Source organism: Lagopus leucura, unplaced genomic scaffold (assembly GCF_019238085.1).
Source record: "Lagopus leucura isolate 7727_CA_CO unplaced genomic scaffold, USGS_WTPT01 Super-Scaffold_100015, whole genome shotgun sequence".
NCBI classification, from domain to species: Eukaryota; Metazoa; Chordata; class Aves; order Galliformes; family Phasianidae; genus Lagopus; species Lagopus leucura.
The window spans coordinates 17,179,154-17,191,616 of record NW_024962269.1 but is presented as its reverse complement, the minus strand read 5'-3'; the positions used below and the strand labels follow the sequence as shown (position 1 = coordinate 17,191,616).

The 12,463-nt window shown below is 57.2% G+C and overlaps 1 protein-coding gene across 2 annotated transcripts in view; it reads right to left on the bottom strand.

The window, feature by feature from the left end:
* FRMD5 (FERM domain containing 5) overlaps positions 1 to 12,463 on the bottom strand; it is a 40,239-nt gene that overhangs the window by 9,029 nt on the left and 18,747 nt on the right. For both annotated transcript variants that reach the window (XM_042876125.1, XM_042876126.1), the window contains exons 2-3: positions 474 to 578; positions 128 to 170 (exon numbers count right to left, since the gene is read on the bottom strand). In XM_042876125.1, coding sequence (XP_042732059.1) covers positions 128 to 170; positions 474 to 578 — 148 coding nt within the window. The remainder of the gene's footprint in view (positions 1 to 127; positions 171 to 473; positions 579 to 12,463) is intronic.

The following is a 12,463-nucleotide window of genomic DNA, read 5'->3' as shown; positions in this document are numbered from 1 at the left end:
CCAGTCCACACAGGTCGGGCACCGACCCTCACGTCCCCCCTGCAAGGATGGGGCACACCGAGCTGTGCCATGCACCGCCCCGCAGGACACTGCTCAGTGTTTTGCTTGTACTGGGAGCAATGCTTACCCCTCATCTGCTTCACAACCGACTTTGTGAACTCCAGCCAATGCTGAAATGAGAAAGAAAGGGATTGGAGCAGCTCTGTAACAAATATACAAATATCTGCCACCAGGAATACTCTTTTGGAACCAGAAGGCCACACAGGGGCAATCCCATGCCCAGCCCTGCCCACAGTGCAGGCAGTGGGAGCAGCCCTGGGGACACTGCACAGATCAGGGTGGGCACACGGTGTGGGCAGGAGGAGCACAGAGCAGCCCAGTGCCACACACTGCACACAATACAGCACCAGGCTGCAGCCACACCGCAGTGTGCTCTGCATGGGGCCTCTGTCACACCGCTCTGATCCGCTCACCCTCTGCTTGTCGGGGTCCACAAAGCGGATGCCGAAGTAGTCCTTCTCCAGCAGGTTCAGGTGGTGGCACAGGAGGTCGAACAGGTATTGCCCCTTGGCATCTCTCTGCAAGACAGGAACGGCATTGGCAGCGCAGCAGGGTTGGGGGAGCTGAGACACGGCGAGATGAAGGCACTAAATCTGTCACGTCAGGCTGGGGATGCAGCAGAGCCCCACGAGGACGCCCTCTGCTCCCCAGCACCGCAGCCCCGAGGCCATGCAGCCCCCAGATGAGGGCTGACCCATCAGCAGTGGGATTAGCCCAGGCGGAGCATAAAGCCACGCGGCGTTGTGCACAGCCCCCTCACACTGACATTGATGGCACTGCTCCAGTCAGATTTAAGATCACGCACTGTAACTTCTAGCTCACGGAGCAGACCCCCAGCTCCCGCCCCACATTGTGCCCCACACCATGGTGCTGCTGGCCGGGCACTTTGGGTGTCCCAGGGTCCCATCAGTCAAAGCCAGGAGCAGAGGCAAAGCCCTGCACTCAGCATCACGCTGCCCACAGCACTGTGACTGCTGACTGAGAGCAGGGCCACAGAGTCTCAGAAGCACTAAGGCCACAAAAGACCTCTCAGACCCCCATTGCAACCACCCCCATCCCACCGTGCCCACTGCCACATCCCCACATCAGAGCAGCTGCTCAGCCCCAGATCCTCAGCACAGCACAGTGCCCAGCCTGCAACCCACGCCCTGCATTTTGCTTTATGTTTTGGCTCTCTGCGTGGCACTGCACAGAGCAGGAGGGAGCAGCAGAGCAGCGATGTCCCCAGCATCAAGTCCTGCACACCCCGAGGCCCTTTGTTTGCAGGATTTGCTTCTGCCTTTCCATACCCGTACCCAAATTGGCACTAGGACCTGCAGCACTGACACAAAGAGCACGAGGCAGCAGCCCTCCATCCGCCAACAGTGTGCAAATGCAAACGGCTTTACGAGGGGGGAGAAATGCTTCCTCTTTGATCTCTCTAACTTGAGTTAAACATATTCTAAATTAATCATTATGAGTCTGTCTTTCAGGAAATTATCTGAGCCGTCTTTGCAAATCAGAACTTGAAAGAGCTGTCTGTTGTGTAATAGCAGCTTAAGCATTCTGGTTTGATCTCTGTATGTTCTTACAAAGGAGGGTTTGTGCTGGCCCAGCAGCACGGCAGCAGCCACGGCAGCTCAGTGCCACCAGTGCCCACACCTGAGCGCTTGCTGCTTCCGCCTTAAACTTCGGATACATTTAAAGTCCTGAGGCGCTGCAGGGCTGCTGCAGGATGCTGAGGCTGCCACCAGAGCCAGGCAGCTCCTTGTTCCCAAGCTGTGCTCTCAGCCCTTTTCTTCTCAATTCAGAGGAGTTCAGACAACAAACCAAGCGTGCTCAGGCTGTGCAGGATGCACCCAAAGGCAGCCAGCAGCGCTGTGTGCAGGGGATGCTGAGTGCACGGCGTCCTGCCTGCATCCCCAATAAAACACACAGGATCACCACTTGCCCATAGCACAAGCGGAGGGTTTCACATCCCAGTGTTGCCCATCCACCGGGGATGAACGCAGGATGAGCCATGTGCTCTGGCCCCAGCAGCAGCGCCCTGTGGCACGTGGCCCATCATGGAGCAGGCACAGGGGCTGCTGTCACCCCACAGCACAGCTGCCCACAGCAGCTTGTGCTGCAGGAACAGCCTCGGGGCAGTGGGCACAGGGCCCCATGGGTGCCAACCCAGCCCGGTGCTCCCAGTGCAGGGCTGAGCCCCCCAGGACTGGCTGAGAGCCTGCACTGCTCTGAAGAGCACCCAGGGGGTAACGGGAACAGCAGAGCTCCAGAAAGACACGGACCAAAAAGCAGCAAGCATGAAATCTCAAAACTTTAAGAAGATTAAAGTAACCTTGCCTTCTTCATTTTTCTAAGCTCCTCTGCCAAAATTAGGGTCACACACAGCTAAAATGAAATGAGTTAATAATAGCAGCTCATCTTCAACAAGCAGCGCTGGCTCATTCCCCTCCTGCTGCCCAGCTGAGCACCAGCAATGGAGCCTGACTACAGAATCACAGGGCCACTGAGGCTGGAGAAGACCTCTGAGACCCCCAAGCCCAACCCAGCTCATTTCTCCATGCCCCAACTGCACCACACAGAGCCACATCCCCACAGCTCGGGGATGGTGACCCCCACCCTCTGCACAGCCTGTGCTGGTGCCTCACCTCCCTTCTGGGAAAGGAACTTTCCCTGGCACACAACCTGAGCTCCCCCCTTCCTTCAGCCAGAGCTGCATGCAGCGCCCTGCTTCACGCATCACTGCATGCCTCAGCTTTATTTCACTTAATTACTCCTCCCAACATCCCAAATGAGTTACACCTCCTCATGTCACAAATCTCACGAAGCTGTACAGCACAGCAACCAGGAAAGCGCTCACCCATGTGCTCTGGGGCAGAGACACACAGCCACTGAAACAGCACAGCTCTGTCTGTGAGCACAGCCCCGTGCCCTGCCAGCACGGACACGCTTTGTGTCAGGGGTGCGCAGCTCCTTGGGCAGCCCTACAGCCCATGGCAATGCCTGCTCCAGGGATTAAGAGCCGGATTTGGGGAACAAATAGCACAGCCTTCCTGCAGCTCTGCAGCCACGCTGCGGGGCCAGCCAGCCCCTGCTCCATCAGCTTAGGGGGAGATTATTTTTTAAAAGGAAACTGTCAAGAAAAGTCTGTTCTAAAAAGTGAAGTTGGAGCTTAAATCTCTTTGGCGGCACCAGCTGAGCTGGGAGAGATCAAAGAGCCACAGCTCCACTGCAGCACGAGGGGATTTTCACTGGCAATTTGATGGCAATATGTGCTTTAAGTGCTTCATTTTCAACATTCGGCATTGTGCTGCGTGGGGCTGGGATTTACTGTCCCTCAGATGGAGTCAGCATTCAGCCTGCAGACTCTGGGAGGGCTCCGGGCTGCTCAGTCTGCAGAGTAAGCCGGCACCTCATCAGAACTACAGCATGGGGAGAAAATGGGCAGAAACAGGCAAGAGCACCCCACGAGCTGCAAGCATCCTTACAGCAGGTGGCCATCAGCACAGCAACTTCCCCACAGCAGCCCCATAGCAGCCCCAGGGCCCCCAGTGAGCAGCACGATCATGAGAGCATGTGCCTTGCTGTGAATTTGCTGCCTGCAATCCTTCTTCTCAGCTGATGTAGGCAGTTCTGTCTCCAGGACTTACCATGTGAGTTTGCTGCAACTGATAAACCTTGGAGAAGGAAAGCATAATGCTATAATGTGATGGAAAGTACAGTGATAATTGCAGGGTGGAAAAGTGTTTGGCTGTAGCACATGAGGATAAGCTCAAATGCAGCAGCCATGGACACAGAAACAAAGCGAGGTGGGGAAGGAGAGGAAGGAAAGCTGCTTACCTCTGGAAGGCCTCAGGTAAGCAGAGATCTCCAGAGAAACACCCTCACCTTCACTGCCAACCCTTAAGTGAGGGCTGGGAAGGGGTGGATCCTGGCTCCAGCCCTCCCTGTCACTCAGCTGCATTGCATGAACCTGAGTTCCCCTGGGCTGGCCCTGCCTTCCACCAGGTGCTCCATCACTGCTGCAGGCTGTGACTCAGCATTTCTGCTACAGAAAGTAACCAGAAAGTGATTTCTGTAGCTGTAAACTCCAGCTGCTGTATTCCCCAGTGAACCCACAGCTGGGAGCAGGGCAGTGCTACAGGAGCAGGGCAGTGCCATGGGCACAGGGCGGTGCTGTGGGGGCAGGGCAGTGCTGTGGGCTGTGCTCAATGCAGCTGCAGTGGCCCCCCCGGGGGGGGGGGGGGGGGGGGGGGGTGGGGGGGGGGGGGAGTGGAGGGGGTGGGGCCCCCCCCCCGCCCCCCCCCCCCCCCCCCCCCCCAGGGCCATCTGCTGCTGTTTCTCACAGCAGAATATTTATCAGTGAGTCACAATTGGGGATGACTATGACGAAGGTTTCTGCCAGAATGGGGAATTTAACACGGTCCAAATATTTATCGTGGGTTACGTGCAGGGGAATTTTCTTCCCCTAAGCAGCCATGCAGGTTGCCAGACTGCCCCACTGTCCTGCAGGAGGTGGGGGTTTGTTCTGCAGCCACCCAACACCCAACTGTAGAGGAGGAGCAAAGATGTGGCACAGCACAGGGGTGCTCAGCCCCAGGGCACCCCCTGGCACAGCCTGGCCAAGCCAACATCAGACTCTGGGCCTGGGGACAAGGAAACCAGATTGGGATCTGCAAAGTGCCACTTATTCTCCAGCCCTGAGTGCGGCTCTGGAGCAACGCACACACACCGGGTGACAGATGACCTGTGTCCTTTTGCATTGAGCTGCCCATTGCTGCTGCGCAACTTTCATGAATTAAATTCAGAACTTGTAAGTCTATAATTTAGAAGCACTGAAAACCTCTCTCCATAAAAGCAAATTGCCTTCTCCCATCGTTCAAGTTCATGTTTTCATTCATGTGAGCTTGGAGCGGCTCCATGTTTGCTCTTGTTTAAGTTGGCACTCCTTTTCCATGGCACACGGAGCGCTGCTGCTGCAGCGGATGGCGGTGTGTGCGAGGAACACACTCACAGCAGCCAGCTGATGATCAGGAATGCTCTGTCAGGAAGTGAGCCCTGCTTGCAGCACACAGGACAAACCCACGGACAACTGCATCTCTGCAGCTCTCACCTCAAGGGAGCAGCAGCTGAATCTCAGAGACCCCTCACAGGCACCCTGGGGTCTCAAGGCACGATGAGATGCCAAGTGCCCGGTGCTAAGCATGGACTCCTGATCTGGTGCAGAGCAGCTCCACCAACCACCCCCAGCGCTGCGGCCATGGGCTGCAGATTGCTGCAGGACCCCACTGCTGAGCAGTGCTCCTTGCAGCCAGCAGCTCCACACACATTGCTGCTGGAGGGCAGGAACAGTGAGAAAAGAGAGCAACCAAAGCCAGGAGCTGTGCGTGCTGCTCAGCTCCAGGAAAGCACCTTTGGTTTTCCTGGCAACAGCCCCGAGGAGAAGCTCGCTTTCCTTCCAGCAGCTGAACGCAGCAAAACGCTCACAGGAGGGAAGAAAGAAACGTGTAAACGGGTCATAAATATTTACAGGCCGTGAAAGCGAAGCGGGGCGCAGGCGGGAGCAGCGGCTGCAGCACTGGCACAGCCCAGCACCTCCTGCTGCCCTGGGCTGAGCGCGGCTCAGACGCAGCTGGGCGCAGTGCTGGGACCCACGCAGCCCCACAGCAGCTCACGCCGCTCTGCCTGGCGTGGCAGGAACACGGCTCACTGGGGGGTATGAAGTGAGTGTACCTGGGCTCCTTCGGAGGATGCAGTCAGGGGCTGACACGAGAACAGGCTCTGATTTACTGAGCTCTGTGAGATCTCTGCCCTCGGAGACACCGTGTTGCTCCTGGGCATCAGGGAAGGTGGCATTTTTATAACCATGCCATCACTTCACTGCAGGACTGTTAATCCTCCCCAGAGGTGATTTCCCAGGGAAACGGAGGAGGGCAATTTAAGACATAAACGATCCACACTAATCTAGGGCAGGCAGCGAAAACTTCCATAAATCCAACACTGCTGTTGGCAGGAGGCACGATACGGACACAAGCATTGCGTGATGCAAATCTTTCTGATGACAGTGTTATTTTACCCCTAACGTTGTGAAATCAATTTCAGCTGATGTTCTGGGCACCGTGCAAGGAGAACTGTGTGTCAGCTCCCTCTGCCTGCCCTGGTCCTGCAGCCCTCTGCCTTCGGTACCGTGATAACCATGATTAGCACCACTGCAGCCAGACCCGGCTCTCCTGCTCCTTAGTGCCCACACAGGCATTAAGTGCCAGCCCCTCCACCTGTCCAGAGCGAGGCACAGTGCTGCTGCCATACACCTGCAGGGCACCGAGCTCTGGGTGCCAAATGCATCACATGGGCCACACATTGGCCATGGAGGAGCCACAGGGACCCACACTGCCCTCGCTTTGTCCCCGTCCTGCACAGCCCTACACAGCTCAGGGTCAGTTTGGTGCACCGCTGGTGTTGTGCTTGACAAAGCAGGAGAACAATTCCATGATTCCACGGTTCCATGGTTCTATGAATCCAAGAGCACGTGCAGTGCTGGCAGGGCATGGAGAGGGGATGGCACTGGGGCCAGGCAGTGCTTTCTCTAAAGCTCAAAAAAGACCTCACTCCTTCCAGGCAGCAGTCACATGCCAACGTCACATATGACCTTTTCAGATTAACCTAAGAGGGCAAAAAGCATTTTCTTAGGAGCGTGATGTGGGGAATGGTGATGTGGGCCGACATCTCCCCGACAGCGCCCGCGGGACGCGAAGCACGGCACACATCGGGGGCTGCAGCCCTCGGGAGGGGGCACTGCTGAGGTCCCCGCCTGGACGCTGCCCCTCACCGCAGACCCCTGGGAGCCGGATCCCGCCGGGAACGGAGCGCAGCCGCAGTGAGCGGCCCCGCAGCTGGGCAGACTCTGGGTTGGCATCCGTGGGAGGGATGCTCCGTGGGACACCGGTGGAGAATTGGAATGAGAACCGCACTACCTGCATTTTCCAGCCTGGGGAGGGCAGCACGGCCCCAGGCTCGCCCCTCCTGCTGCAGTGGGGCCGCGCGCAAGAAGAGCGAACGGAAGGCAGCAGAAGCGCCATCCCATTCCCCAGCGCATATAATCCGTGCTGCCGGCATCGCAGGCTCTCTGTTTCTTTCATCCCTATCTACATTAATCTAATTCCACGCGTACCGCGGGCACCGCGATGCCGAGCGCTGGGTGTGTGGGCTCAGACAGCAGCTGGGGAGGGGACGGAGCCGACTCGGCACAGCGGGACCGGTGCGCGCTGCTGTGCTGCCTTCACGCAGTGCACTTGTTTACTTTCCATATCAAAAAGCGACGGAATAAAGGATCCTCATCTCCAATCGACAACAAAACGCTTGACAAAGCGTTGCGTTTAGAGATGAGAGACTGCAGCGGGGCGGGCTGACATTTAGAGGAGCGCTCGTGCTGCATTTGCACAAAAGAGGAGCAGCGGCGGCACAGCGGAGCGGCAGCGCCGGGCGGGGGGGAAGCCTCGGGCTGCCGGCAGCCCCCGCCATGGCAGCGCAGCCAAGGGCATCGGATTAAGGGGACGCACAAATGTGGGGTAAAGCCCAGCATGGTAAGGGAGGGCACAGCACGTTGCAGAGCTGCACCTCGAGCTGGGGCCGGCAGCGGCCACAGAGCTGCGGTGGGAAAGGGGCGCGGAGGCAGCAGCCACGTCCCAGGTGTCTGCCAGCAACAGGGAGAGGCACACGGGGACCTGGCTGCCGGCTGCCGCTGTGACACGTCCGCACAACCCGCAGTCACTGCAGTTCTGAAAGCTTAAAGGCTGCATTCTCCCATTTCACGGCGCATCCAGCAGTAATGTAGCCCTGCCTCGAAGCCGCGGGGACGCAGTCAGTGTGCACACCGTGCCAAGGCCACAGGCAGCAGGGCACACGCACCCGGGCACAGCGGTGCCATGAGACACGTGGCTCCATGCAGCCCCACTGCAGCACCGTGCCCAGATGGCAGCAGCGGGGTGCCACTGTCCCAGCTCAGCTCGGTCCCACTGCACAGCCCCATGCAGCACATCCCTCATAGTGCTCAGGCCCCGCTCCTGGGCCGAATGCTGCGAGAGCCGCACCACAGCCAGGCACAGCAGGTGAACACTGCACAGCTTAATAGAAGGAGACTTCCAGTGGAGGGCCTGATTGAAGCTGACACGAGCTGAACGGCTCAGCACCAAACACTGCACTACTCCGCTCGCTACAGCCCCGTGGTAAATCCACGGCTCTGCTCCCTGGCACCACGCAGCAGCTCCCTGCGCCCACCAGGATGCACCTCCCCAGGCTCTGACTCGGCAGGAGTGCTGCCATCAGCACAGCCCATGTGAGATCCCTCGGAACGACCCCACACAGCAGCTCCTGAGCCCCCTGGGACCTCAGATGAGGAGCTGTGCCAACCCGCAGCGGGGGAGCTGCTGTAATCTCAGCCCCTTCAGCAGTGTGAGATGAAGGAGACAGAGCTGCCGCTCTCTGCGTGGGCTCCCGAGGTTATATTAAAGCACAGGCCCGGGAGTAGAAACAAAAATAGTGACAGAAACAAAGCTCCGTGCCCACATTGTCAGATCCAATCACATCCAGGCTGAGGAGCGTCCCTGGGGTCTCAGCTCCTGCTCTGGGGGCCGAGTGCTGCCCTCCACAGCGCCCTGGGAACAGAGAGCCCTTCTCCTTTCAGCCACAGACAGCTGCTCTCTGAGAGAAATAAGGATCATCCAACAAATCAAGCACATGCTAGCTCCAGCAGCCTTCAATCTTGCACAGTTGTGGGATGCTGTTATTTGGGAGCTGGTTTTCCACCCCCCAGAAACCCACAGCATGGAGGTCACACCGGTGCTGGCACCGCTCTGCAGCCCTGGTGCAGAGTCCCATCTCCATGGCAATGAAGCGAGGCTGGGGGCCTCACAGCACTCCTTGCAGTACGGGAGGGCTCCCTAAAGGTTCCACCTCCACGCCCTCCTATGGAAACATGCACTTGAAGTATTACTGGAATATAAATTAATCTGATTTGCTCCACAACAAACAACCGCATGAATAACGAGCGGCGCGGTGCATTCCAGAGCCCCTGCAATTATGAGCAAACCCACAATTAGGTACTGCTGTTTGCATGCAAAGCGTGAGGTTCAAACCGTTAATTTGAATGGAGGTCTCAATGAAATGGGCTCTGAGAAGGTCTGTAGCGCAGTAAAACACCTGGATTCAGAGATTAGCTGCCTTCTCAAACACAGCAATGAAAGGAAGCGTGATGAAACCATTCCTCACTGCAGGTGCTGCTGGGTCTGCCTGGCAGAGCGCTGAGCCCAGGGCTTGGAACAGGACATCAATTGGCTTCCCTTCCTCCTGCAGCGCTCTGCTGCCTGTCGGCAAGCAGACGGCTGTGGGCAGCACAAAGCTCCATGCTGACAGGGGGCAAAGGGCTGGGAGCAGCCCCAGCAGCCCCAGCACCTCGTGCATCTCCCTGAGCCACAATGCCGCATAACACTGGGCCTCAGAGGCAGCAGCATGTGCTGAGGGGCGAAGGCACTCAGAGCCAGACAAAGGCTCCAGCCCCACGTGTAGGAGCTCCCCAGGCTGCCACTGCCCTCCTGGCTGTGCAGAAGAATCCGGTCATGAGTCCGTCTCCAAAGGAGCCCGCCACTCACTTTACATGCCTGCAGCTCCCAGGCCCAGCCCAGCTCTGGGCACCCCGCACAGCCCCAATTACTCACATTAACGAGGCCCCGCAGCCCGTATCAGCCATATTTACCTCCTTAATTAAAGATGGCAGCAATAAACATGAAATACGGACAAAGAAGATTTTAATAAATGCTGCCTCCGGGAGCTGCTGGATCCCCGAGAGCCGAGCAGGAAGCACTGCCTACCACAGGTTGCATAGTTACGAAATTAAAACAATATACTGCCACATAAAAGTGATATTAAACATAATTATCCTGAGTCAGGCTGGGGTGGGCTGAGCGCACCGTGGGGCAGCAGCGCTCACAGCTGCTCCTGCACTGAGCCCATTTGGAGCTGAGACACTGGGGCACAGTGTGGGGCACCGTGCTGGATTGGCCCCATGGAGCTGCACCGGGGGGCAGGTGTGGAGCACACAGCATCCCCTCCTGCACACAGCATCCCCTCCTGCACTCTGCATCTCCTCCTGCACACTGCACCCCCTCCTGCACATTGCATCCCCTCCTGCACACTGCATCCCCTCCTGCACACTGCATCCCCTCCTGCACTCTGCATCTCCTCCTGCACGCTGCATCCCCTCCTGCACACAGCATCCCCTCCTGCACACTGCATCCCCTCCTGCACACTGCATCCCCTCCTGCACTCTGCATCCCCTCTGCACACAGCTTTTCCGCAGATGTTCCTCATCCCGGTCACAGAATTCAAGGTGACCAAATCTGAAATAATTATCAATGTCTAATTAGCTTCTTGCTGCCCTGCAGAGCTGCAGGGCATGGACCCAGCTCGCTGCTCTGTGCTGGATGATGGAGTTCAGACCTTTGTGTTTAAGAGGAGCGAGCTCTCAGCTGATCCAGGGTTAGGATTTACATCACGGTTTTGTAGGGATGGGGACTGTGTGTCCCTTCAGGTCTGTGCTGTTCCCCTTACAGCCAGAAACCCATCTCATAGAGCCATAGAATTGCTCAGGGACCGTGAGTGATAGCTCCACAAAGGGAAGCTCCAGAAGCCCAAAGGAAAGCAGCACTTTGCCCCAAACCAACCCAATGTCAGCATCCTCCCAGGTGAGCCCTGCCCATAGGGAAACAAAGGCAGCGCCAATCCTCGTACTGGGGGTCAGATGCAGCCGTGCTGCAGAGAGATGAACCCTGTTGGATCTCTTTCATTTTTTTATGATGAGCTTAAAAGATTGGTCAATAAAGGCAACAGCATTGATTTAATATACGTATACTCCCATGAGACACCTAACCTGGTGTTGCACGGCATTTTGACTAAACACTGAAAGGCTACAAATCCAACACAACACACGTGAATTGGATTCCCAATGGGGCCCTCCAGAAATGGGTCCAACCCCAGTGCCCACCTCCAGGGCCTGTGCTGCCACGAGGTCTGCAGGCACAGAGCAGCACCCGGCATGTTGCCAGGCCTGCTGGGCAGACTGAACCCACATGGAAAAGAAGCACTGCTCCCTGCCAGGCGGAGTGCCTGCACCTGGGGATGGGGAGCGCATGCCTCCTTCATTAGGGCATGAAGCACTGCTGTTGGGGGCAAAAGAGGGGGCTGCAAGGACAGGGGCACCAGGGGGTGTCACCAGGAGGGCTGACAGCAGGGAGCTGCCAAGGGCTTTCCGCTGCCAGGGCTGCGACATGCAGGATAAAATCCAGTGGGACCGAAGCACATCATTGTTTATTTCTGCTAAAAGGGATTTGTTAAAGTCTGTGGGGCACAGTTTGAGGGATGTTCTTTGGGGTCAGGGTTAGAGCAAAGGTTTTGACACCAGCAGAGGAAGCTCAGCCCTTGTCTGACAGCGTGGAGACAGGAACATCCTCACACGGGAGCTCGAACCCCCAGCACTGCACAACCCATAACCCCAGCTCCTGCTCCCCAGTCACAGACGCTGTGACTCAGCAGCGTCCTGCAGGAGCAGCGCTGCTCCACGGCTCCCAGAGCTCCCAGCAGCTCCCACACAGCAGTGCAGCGCTGTGCAGAGGGTGCAGGCAGGGTGCTGCTGCTGGGAGCTGAGTGCTGCAGTGCTCTGTGCCCCTGCCAGCACACAGACACAGCGCTGCGCTCCGGCAGCTGCGGCAACAAAATCTGCTGATTATTTACACGCGGTGTAGCATATGGCCCCCAGCAATAACGGCACGCCAAGCAGTCTGTTAAGGTTGTTCTGCTCCGTCCTCAGCAGCCCTCTGCACCCAGCAGCAGCACAGATCGCTATTAATCACCTTCCCAGCTCTGCTCCACCACGGGAGCCCATCCAACGCGGGTGCTGAAAACCATTGGTCCACAATGGACCCACGCTAGAGCTACCTGACATCCCTCCTTATTTCATTGTTACTGATATTTAAGGCTTCTGCATAAGGCTGCATGTGGCTGTGGGCACACTAATGTGATCTGCCTGCTGCCTGTTGCCAGAGCCTTGCTTGCTGCAGTGTTATTCCCCCCCTTTAGAAGATGAAAATAAAGCACAAAATGGAGTTTTCATATGCAAATGGTACCACCTGTGTGGGTTAAGGGGCTTCGCCTTCCAAGTAGCATGAGGCACAGAAAGGCCACTGATGTGCATGCAGGGGCTGGGGAGCACGCATTGCATTGCACTGCATCACAGTGCACTGCACTGCATGGCACTGCATCACACTGCACCACATCACACTGCACCACGTCACACCACATTGCACTGCATCACGCTGCAACCCATGGCACTGCATGGCACCCCATGGCATCACGCTGCACCCCATGG